The sequence below is a fragment of the Crocuta crocuta genome, unplaced genomic scaffold (assembly GCF_008692635.1).
Source record: "Crocuta crocuta isolate KB4526 unplaced genomic scaffold, BGI_CrCroc_1.0 scaffold175, whole genome shotgun sequence".
In the NCBI taxonomy this organism is placed as follows: domain Eukaryota; kingdom Metazoa; phylum Chordata; class Mammalia; order Carnivora; family Hyaenidae; genus Crocuta; species Crocuta crocuta.
Window position 1 is genome coordinate 2,532,256 of NW_027530988.1, and position 10,349 is coordinate 2,542,604.

The 10,349-nt window shown below is 49.5% G+C and overlaps 1 protein-coding gene across 1 annotated transcript in view; it reads right to left on the reverse strand.

Moving 5' to 3' along the window:
• LOC144236636 (myosin-7) overlaps nucleotides 1-10,349 on the reverse strand; it is a 28,721-nt gene that overhangs the window by 9,486 nt on the left and 8,886 nt on the right. Inside the window, exons 21-30 of the mRNA XM_077770259.1 lie at nucleotides 7,450-7,692; nucleotides 7,104-7,280; nucleotides 6,213-6,358; nucleotides 5,022-5,112; nucleotides 3,910-4,299; nucleotides 3,577-3,703; nucleotides 3,252-3,370; nucleotides 1,121-1,317; nucleotides 373-556; nucleotides 32-197 (exon numbers count right to left, since the gene is read on the reverse strand). Coding sequence (XP_077626385.1) covers nucleotides 32-197; nucleotides 373-556; nucleotides 1,121-1,317; nucleotides 3,252-3,370; nucleotides 3,577-3,703; nucleotides 3,910-4,299; nucleotides 5,022-5,112; nucleotides 6,213-6,358; nucleotides 7,104-7,280; nucleotides 7,450-7,692 — 1,840 coding nt within the window. The remainder of the gene's footprint in view (nucleotides 1-31; nucleotides 198-372; nucleotides 557-1,120; nucleotides 1,318-3,251; nucleotides 3,371-3,576; nucleotides 3,704-3,909; nucleotides 4,300-5,021; nucleotides 5,113-6,212; nucleotides 6,359-7,103; nucleotides 7,281-7,449; nucleotides 7,693-10,349) is intronic.

Sequence of the window (10,349 nt, forward strand, 5' to 3'; positions counted from 1 at the left end):
CCCCTCCCAGGCCTCTCAGGCCCCAGCGTACCCTGAAGGTTCTTGTTCTCCCGCTTGAAGGTCTCCAGATGCTCCAGGGACTCCTCATAGGCATTCTTGAGCTTGAAGAGCTCTGTGCTGAGGGAGCGCGCCTCCTTCTGTGAGGACTCCAGCTCTGACTGCGACTCTTCATACTTCTGCTTCCACTCGGCCAGGATCTGTGGGGACCTGGCTCACTGCATGGCCCCCAGCCCCAGCCCCACTCCAAGGCCTGCCCAGGCCCCTGGGCTGGGCTCAGCCTCCTCCCCTGCCCTTAAGGAGGAGGTCCCAGTCTTCGTGATGCCACTGGCCTCCCTGCTGGGCCCCTGGCTGAGGCCCCCAGCCCGGGCTCACCTTGTCGAAGTTCCTCTGCTTCTTGTCCAGGGCTGCGGCAGCTGCATTGGAGCGCTCCACATCCACCATCAGGTCCTCGATCTCATTCTGCAGCCGGTGCTTGGTCTTCTCCAGGGATGAGCACTTGGCATTGACGGCCTCCACGGCCTCCTCTGCGTCCTGCAGCCGCTGGGCCAGCTTCTTCCTGCCCGGGGCAGTGGGGATGTGGTGGAGGGGAGAGGGTGGGGAGGATGGAGGGTGTAGATTTGGACAAGGGGAAACAACATGAGTGTTCTAGAAAACAATCCTTGAAAATTCAGAAGCATTGTTGGAGAAGGTGAGGATAGGCCCCAGGGAGCTGAGAACCAGGCAGGTGGAGGGTCTTGGTGGCAGATTGTGAAGACCCACAGAACCCAAGAGGGCTTTCCAGGTGGCCTCCTCTGACCCTGGGCCAGCCTCTAGGACACAGACATGGAAGACACATGGGCTTCTGCAACCCCCCACCACCACCCCAGCCCCCTGCCCCAGGTGGAAGCACTCTGCCCTCAGACAAACCTTTTGTTCGTCTTATATTCGGATGAGAAACATAACGCGAGCAAAAAGCTTCCCTGAGAGGAGAAAGAAGTGGGGCCCCCCAGACAGGGTTCTCCTGTGTTGTCAAAACCTGACCAAACATCCATTACGAGGTACAGAATCTTCCCAGGTTTGGGTAGGGGTGTGTCCTGCCTGCAGAGTGGCCTCAGCGAAAGGCAGGCTGCCTGGGACTCACTTGGCTTCTTCAAGCTCCTCGGTCCTCTGGATGGCATCTGTCTCATATTTGGTCCTCCACTGGGCCACCTCTGAGTTGGCCTTGGACAGGACGCGCTGCAACTCAGCCTTGGCCTCCGTCTCCTCCTCGTACTGCTCACGCAGCAGGTCACAGTCGTGCCGGGCTGACTGCAGCGCGTGGGCCAGGGCATTCTTTGCCTGGGGAGGGGCGGGCACCGGGAGGCGGGCTCAGCTTTCTCTAGAGTACAACCCCGGTCTGTGTCCACATGCCCACTCTAGTTTCTCCATCCATCCTCCCTGGTACCTCATCTATCTCTAAATCCCCTGTGGACCCGAAACAGTCTACTGAGGATTGATAACAAAGCGTGTCCATATAGCATTGTACAGTTTACACAATGTGCCATGCCCACCACTCCTTGCCCCTCACTGCAGCAGGCATTATCGACCTCGTCCTCATTTATAGGGGCTCAGAGAGGTTAGGTGGTTCTCCCAAGATTACCAAGCTCTAAGGGGCAAGTTAGGATTGAAGCCCTGGACTTTTTAAAAGGTCATATTCTCCCCCACCCTTTTTCTTTAAAAATTTTTTTAAAATGTTTATTTTTGAGAGAAAGAGACAGAGTACGAGTAGGGGAGGGCTAGAGAGAGAGGGAGACACAGATTCTGAAGCAGGCTCCAGGCTCTGTCAGCACAGAGCCTGATGCGTGGCTTGAATCTACAGACCACAAGACCATGACCTGAGCTGAAGTCAGACACTTAACTGAATGGGCCACCCAGGCACCCCTAGTTTCTTTCTCTAGTTTTCAGATTGCCCTGCTAATCTCANTTTATTCTGCTTCATCCAAAGGGGCTGCTATATAGGCTCCAGAACCGGGGGCTTCGTCAGCACCCTCGAGACTGGGCAGATCAAGAAGACGTGGAAAAGCTATTCTTCATTCAAGCCCTTGTGAAAGGAAACAAAGTCCAAATTAGCTCTGGGGAGGTGGGGGTTGAGCAGGGATAGGCATAGAAAACAAAGGGGGGATGGGCACCTGATGGGGTGGGGGACTGCTCTGGGCCTGAGAGAGGCCCCCATTGTGGTGAAGGATGTATCCTAAGGGTTTGTGTGGAGGGGCGAGGGCTGGAGGGCAGGGCTCTGAGGTCAGCCAGAGGGAAGAAGCCTGGGTGAGGACAAGGAGGTCCTCTGGGATATCCATTTTAGGGCTGAGTTACAAGGCTGTAGGCTCAAACTAGGTGGAAAACAAGAGGAGACGAGAGGTTGGGGGCGGAATTGAGACATAGACATAGTGGGTGTATACAAATTGGCGTCTTCCAGGGTTGCTGACCACCTTAGGGCTGGGATTCACAAAATCATTGAAAATTGGAGCTGGAAGAATCTTAGAAATCACAGAGGATGGCATTACCTCACCTCCCTCATGGTTCAGTTGTGGGGGATGAATGAAGAGGAGGCATCCCTGGTGTGAGGGGGCCCTGTCTGGGGGGCACTGATGTTGGCGGGTGTGCTGACATGGGGTAACTAGTGGGGCCCAGAGGAGGGACCCACCTTGGTGCCAATGTCACGGCTCTTGGCCCGCAGCTTGTTGACCTGGGACTCGGCGATGTCTGCCCGCTCCTCTGCCTCATCCAGCTCGTGCTGCACCTTGCGGAACTTGGACAGGTTGGTGTTGGCCTGTTCCTCCTGNCAGCACAGAGCCTGATGCGTGGCTTGAATCTACAGACCACAAGACCATGACCTGAGCTGAAGTCAGACACTTAACTGAATGGGCCACCCAGGCACCCCTAGTTTCTTTCTCTAGTTTTCAGATTGCCCTGCTAATCTCAGGACCTATTTGTACAGTTTCTGCATCCTATACTTGTGCCCAGCCAAGGCAATCATTCCTCCTTAGTTTTTTCCTCTTCCCCACTGCCTCACTTTCCCCAACCCAGGCACCCTTTACCCCATGCCCCTCTCCCTCCAGAGATGGCAGCAGAAAGGCAGAGGGCCTCAGCCTGGGCAATAGATTTAGGAAGCATGTGGTAGGCTCTGGGCTACTACTCCTTTTGGAAAATGGGAGAACAATGGAAAAACAGCAAGCCTCATTCTTGGGACCTGCTTGCTTCTTGCCTGGACCAAGTGGCCTGAGTCTAGGCCTCACCTTAACTTCCTCCTCCAGCTGCCTCTTGAGGTCCTCCAGCTGCTGGGTATAGGTGAGCTTGCCTCGGGTCAGCTGGGAGATCAGAGCCTCCTTCTCATCCAGCTGCCGGGACAGCTCACCTGGAGAAGAGCCAAGGCACACTCAACTCTGGAAGGTCAGCCACCTTTCTATCTCCTCACAACCCCTCCCCTAACTGTTAGGCACCATTCTCTGAAGATATGTGTGTGTGTGTGTGTGTGTGTGTGCGTGTGTGTGTACATGTATGTGAGTGTCTCCCCAAGGCTGAGTGGCTTAGGAAGTGGGGGGATATGGAGAGGGGGCTTACCATTCTCGGTCTGTAGCTTGGCCCGCTGGCTAGTGAGTTCGTTGACAGAACGCTGGGTCTCCTCGGCCTTGCTTCGGTGCTCATTCATCTGGTCTTCCAGGGTCCGGCACATCTTCTCCAGGTTAGCCTGAGGGAGGAAGGGAAGTAGATATGGTGGATGAAGGGTTGTAAGAGGTACGTTTACAGAAGTGAAGAGGAGGGGCATGGAAAGGAGAGGATGGGAGAACAGGGTGGAAGAAGGGAAGTGGGAAACGACATCAGGGAAGAGAGGAGACATGCACGGAAAGTGGAGGTAGGTGGAGGGAATTGGGTGCAAGGAAGGTGAGTGGGCACCTTGGCCTTGATGATCTGCTCCATGTTGGAGGTGACATCATCCAGCTCCAGCTTGAACTCACTCTTCTCCTTCTCCAGCTTCTGCTTCACACGCTGCAGGTTGTCGATCTGCTCGCCCAGCTCGGCCACGCTGTCGGCATGCTTCTTGCGCAAGGCCGCTGCCGTGGCCTCATGCTGCAGCGTGGCCTCCTCCAGGTCCCGCCTCATCTTCTGGAACTCGGCCTCGCGCTTCTTGTTCATCTCGATCTGCACAGACGTGGCCCCGCCAGCCTCTTCCAGCCGCTCGCTGATCTCCTCCAGCTCCCGGGACAGGTCTGAGCGCAGCTTCTCCACCTTGGCCCTGGCGGTGCGCTCGGCCTCCAATTCCTCCTCCAGCTCCTCAATGCGAGCCTGGGCCGGGACACAGAGAGCTCAGACCCACTGCCTGCAGCCCTCCAGTGGAGCCTCCATCCCAGGGTTCTAGAATATCCCTGGCCTGTCTGGAATGGCAAGTCAGTTCAGTTCTACCAGCAGAGAAGTGGAAATAAAAGGATTTGGGGAATATGTTTTGGACAGCTGAGCTAGCCCTCCTTCAGGCCCAAACATCATACATTGTCTATTGGAAGGAAAGGGGATTGAAGCTTACTATTTAAGAGGGACAAAGAGACTTATCTTCTAGGGATATTTTAAGCAGTTTAGGGGCAAAACTATTAAAAGGTTAGAATGAGAGAGCTTTGTTTATCTAAAGACCAAAATGGTGTCTGCTCTAAGGTAAGAACAGAAGTCACAGACTACCAGGGCTAAAGGGACCTTAAAAGCCATTGGTAACAGTGGAGACAGAGACTCAGAGATATGGACTGAGTTCCCCACAGTCACCAGCTAAGCCAGAGCTGAGACAGGAATCCAGGATTTCTGTCCCCTACACCTGTGACCTTTTCAAGGTCTCTTCCTATGTCATCCTTGGATCACCCAGCCCCTCCAAGGGGTGCTTCATGAATGTGTTGTGGTAGCTCAGCATCTCCCTTCATGGACATAGTGCCTGTAATGCTGGGGGAGGACATCCTGGAGGAGGGGGTTGAGGGTGCTGACAGCCAGCCCAGGGACTTCAGCTTAGGCATCCCACCACACCTTACCTGAAGCTCTTTGAGCTTCTTCTGCAACTGGCTGCCCAGGGCCTGCTCATCCTCAATCCTCGCATTGAGGGCATTCAGTTCGAAGTCCTTCCTGTGGAGAAGGGGGGAGGGTAAGGTGAGGAAGGTTAATTGGGCACCTGGAGGGCCCACCAGTGGTTGGAAATGGTAATACAAAGAGCAGGATTTCATAAAAAAAATAGCGTCTGGGTTGATGTAGGATCCCTGAAAATGCAACACATGCTGAAGGGCTGATGTCCAGCAAAAAACATAATTGGCAGAGCACCACAGGCGGAGTGACAAGACCTGGACTCTGTGGGACTCCCCTCTGTGATCTCGTAGAATGAGGATGTTGAATGAGATGGTTTCAAAGGCCCCTTTTCGTTCTGATGGACTTTAATTGTTACTGTTACTTTAGACACTTTGGTTAATCTTTCTGAGCCTTCAATTTCGCTTTGGTAAAAGCCCTCAAAATACCATCCTTAGACAGTGGTTTGAGTGTCCATGGGATAATATAGTCATTCGTTCATTCAATAAACACTGCATCTGGGGAAGTGTGAAGATTCCTGGACAGATACAAGCCCAATGAGTAAGAAATCATGATAACTCTAAGAGCCTTTCAAAATCCTGAACTTAAAGCACCATAAGATCCTTTATTGTCCAAATATATCCTTCAGCCTCAGTTTCCCAAGTGTGGAAAGTGGATCTATATATTTTAGTAGGACTTGCAATAAGGATTTGATCTGCAAGTTCATAGGATCCTGAACTGCTCAAGTGTGACAGCTGACCTGTTTCTCTGTGGTCCTCCAGATTCTCCACAAAGGACCTGAAAAGCCTTTCCTGAGAGGCTTTTGTGCGGAGACTTCCTCTGTGTTAAGCAACTGGTCTCCAAAGAGACTTGTGTGAAAAAGGCAGCAAGCTGTTAATTTTCATCCCTTTCCACTGCCCAACAGGAAGAAAAGGCTTGAGGGATCCAAGTTCAAGTTTTTGCCATGGAAAACTGTGAGGGCCCCACTACATGTGTCTGGGAGAGGAGAGTCCTCTTCCTGGAGGCCTCTGCCTCCGGTGACTGATGGAGGCCACATGGGACTGTGGCCTCTGAGGATGGGCATCTTGGGGAGCACGTAATGTCATGAGCAGAACAGGCCACTGAGCTGAGGGGGAGGAAGGGTGCCAGGGAGGGGAGCACGCTACTTTTTCAGTTTTTCATCCAGCTGCTGCTTGTCGTTCTCCAGGTCCATGATGCTCTCCTGGGTCAGCTTCAAGTCGCCCTCCAGCTTCCTCTTTGCACGCTCCAGGTCCATGCGCACCTTCTTCTCCTGCTCCAGGGACCCCTCCAGCTGGTGGAGAGAAGGACCAGTGTGCCCCGTAAGATCAATCATCCTGATTTGGTGATTTGGAGGTTCAGTCACTCCAGGGATGGGCAATCCTAAGAAATGTCCAGGACTTGGAAAAGCTTCCCCAGAGTGGGTCAGAGGACTGGGAGAGTGCTTGGTATAGAGGGATGCTCAGTAACCATTTGATAGATGATTTAATGAATGGCTGTATGGTGAAACCCCAAAGCTGCCTTCATTCATTCAACATCCTGTAATCTCTTGCAGGCCTGTGCTAGGCACTTTAGACACAACACTGAATAAATCCAAGTTCCACCTAAAGGCAGCTTTTGGTCTTATAGCTGAGACAGAGACTTCAATAATGATACCGTGGGGTGATAAATGATCCCAGGGACAAATGCACAAAGAATTATCTGCAGAACAATAATCCTGCCTAAAATATTAGAGGTCCAAAGATCCTTCTTGAGGAGCCTCACAAAATTCCCAAAGAAATGTATCATGTTTTTATGTGATAACTCTAAATCCTATGGTTGAAGGCACAGATATAAAAGCTTGAACCTAAATTGAAAAAAGGAAGCCCATCTCTACTGTTGATGATATCAGTAGGATGAGATGCATAACTCATAATTGATCATGCTTCCCCTTTTCAGGGGAGAGAATACTTTCCAATCCCATCCCTCTAAACATACACACACACAAACACACATGGACACAGACATGATATTTCTAGACCCTGTGACAATCTACTTACATCATCCACCTGCTGTTCCAGCTTGACTTTGGCCTTGGTCAGGGTGTTGACCTTGTCCTCCTCGGCCTGGAGGTCATCTAGGGCCTGCTGGTGGGCCTCTTGCAGAGCCTTCTTCTCCTTGGTCAGCTTGGCGATGATCTCATCTAGCCCAGCCATCTCTTCTGTCAGGTTCTTCACCTGCCGACCAAGACCCCCATCCCATTTAGAGTCCAAAGGTCACCAGCCCAGAGACCTCTATGGGGATGTCCAATGCCAAGGACCAGGATCACCTTGTGGTCTGGGAATCCTGAGGAGATCTGGGCTGGAGCCAGATCTTGTTCTGGCTCTCACCAGATCTTGCCCTCACCTTGTTCTCTGTTGCATGCTTCTCCTTTTCCACTTTGGCCAGCGTCAGCTCCAGGTCATCAATGTCCCTTTTGAGCTCAGAGCACTCATCTTCTAGTTTTCGCTTCTTGGCAGTGAGCTCTGCATTCATCTCCTCCTCGTCCTCCAGCCTCTCTGTCATCTCCTTCACCTTGGCCTCCAGCTGGATCTTGTTCTTGATCAGCTGGTCACAGCGCTCCTCTGCATCAGCCAGGTTGTCTTGTTCCTGAGGACAAGGCACAGAGGAGAGGCTGTTTAGTGGGTGGGGTCGTTGTCCTAGCAGGTGCAAGGAGGGAGAGGCTCAACCCTCACTGTAGGAGGGGAGCTCCAGGATATCCCAGCTGAAAACCTCAGAAGGTTGAGGAAGGGAAGAATTTCAGGACAATATGATGGGAACACTGGGGGATGGAAGTAGAGAGGGAAGTTTCTTTACTTGGCCTTCTTCCTCTGGTCTACTCCACTGAAAGGAAGAAACTGCATTTGCTGATGCACTTAACATATTTACAGCCTAGTGAGATGGGCAGCTTTATCCCCCCTTCCAGAGGTGAGGTCATTGAGACTTAAAGGTAATGTGTGGTTTGCCCAGGGTCACAAAATTATTAAGTTGTGGATCCAGGCTGAACCCAGGTGGAAAGTCTGTGTTTTTAAAAGGTACTTGTTGGTTCAGTATTCACAAATCAATCAATGTGATACATCACATTAACAAAGAAAAGAAAAACCATATGATCCTGTAGATAGATGCAGAAAAAGCATTTGACAAAATACAGCATCCCTTCTTAATAAAGACCCTCAATAAATTCAGGATAGAAGGAACTTACTTAAACATCATAAAAGCCATTTATGAGAAGCCCTCAGCTAACATCATCCTCAATGGGGAAAAACTGAGAGTTTTCCGCCTGAGATCAGGAACACAACAGGGATGTCCACTCTCACCACTGTGTTTAACATAGTGCTGGAAGTCCTAGCATCAGCCATCAGACAACAAAAGGAAATAAAAAGCATTGGTATTGGTAAAGAAGAAGTCAAACTTTCACTTTTCACAGATGACATGATATTCTACATAGAAAACCCGACAGACTCCACCAGAAGCCTACTAGAACTGATCCATGAATTCAGCAAAGTGGCAGGGTACAAAATCAATGTACAGAAATCGGTTGCATTTTTAGACACCAATAATGAAGCAACAGAAAAAGAAATCAAGAAACTGATCCCATTCACGATTGCACAAAAAACCATAAAATACTTAGGAATAAACCTAACCAAAGTTATAAGAGATCTGTATGATGAAAACTATAGAAAACTTATGAAGGAAATTGAAGAAGACACAAAGAAATGGAAAAACATTTCATGCTCATGGATTGGAAGAATAAATATTATTAAAATGTCACTACTACCCAAAGCTACACACTCAATGCAATCCCAATCAAAATTGCACCAGCATTTTTCTCAAAGCTAGAACAAACTATCCTAAAATTTGTATCAAACCACAAAAGACCCCAAATAGCCAAAGTAATATTGAAGAAGAAAACCAAAACGGGAGGCATCACCATCCCAGACTTTAGCCTCTACTACAAAGCTGTCATCAAGACAGTATGGTATTGGCACAAAAACAAACACACAGACCAATGGAATAGAATAGAGAACTCAGAATTGGACCCACACATGTATGACCAACTAATCTTTGACAAAGCGTTAAAGAGTATCCAATGGAAAAAAGACAGCCTCTTTAACAGATAGTGCTGGGAGAACTGGACAGCAATATGCAGAAGAATGAAACTAGATCACTTTCTCACACCATACACAAAAATAAACTCAAAATGGATAAAGGACCTGAACATGAGACAGGAAACCATCAAAACCCTAGAGGAGAAAGCAGGAAACAACCTCCTTGACCGCCACCGCAATTTCTTACTTGACACATCCCCAAAAGCAAAAGAATCAAGAGCAAAAATAAACTGTTGGGATCTCAATAAGATAAAAAGCCTCTGCACATCAAAGGAAACAATCCATAAAACTAATAGGCAACTGACGGAATGGAAAAGATAGTTGCAAATGACATATTGGATAAAGGGCTAGGATCCAAAACCTATAAGGAACTCACCAAACTCCACACCCGAAAAACAAATAATCCAGTGAAGAAATGGGCAGAAGATATGAACAGACACTTCTCCAAAGAGGACATCCAAATGGCCAACAGACACATGAAATGATGCTCAGTGTCCCTCATCATTAGGGAACTGCAGATCAAAACCACATTGAGGCTGGTCAGAGTGGCTAAAATGAGCAAATCAGAGGACACTAGATGCTGGTGAGGATGTGGAGAAATGGGCACCCTCCTACACTATTGGTGGGAATGTAAACTGGTACAGCCCCTCTAGAAAACAGTGTGCAAATGTCTCAAAAAATTAACAATAGAACTCCCCTATGACCCAGCAATACCACTGCTAGGAATTTACCCAAAGGATACAGGAGTGCTAATGCATAGAGGCACGTGTATCCCAATGTTCATAGCAGCACTCTCAACAATAGCCAAAACATGGAAACAGCCTAAGTGTCCATCAACGGATGAATGGATCAGGAAGATGTGGTTTATCTATACAATGGAATACTACATGGCAATGAGAAAGAATGAAATCCTGCCATTTGTAGCAACATGGATGGAACTCTAAGGTGTTATGCTGAGCGAAATAAGTCATGCAGAGAAGGACAGATACCATATGTTTTCACTTATAGATGGATTAGCAGAAACTTATCAGAGGACCATGGGGGAGGAGAAGGGGAAAATAGTGGGGGAGAGGGAGGGAGGCAAACTATGAGAGACTCTTGAATGCTGAGAACAAACTGAGGGCTGATGGCGGTGGGGGAGAGGGGAAGGGGGGTGAT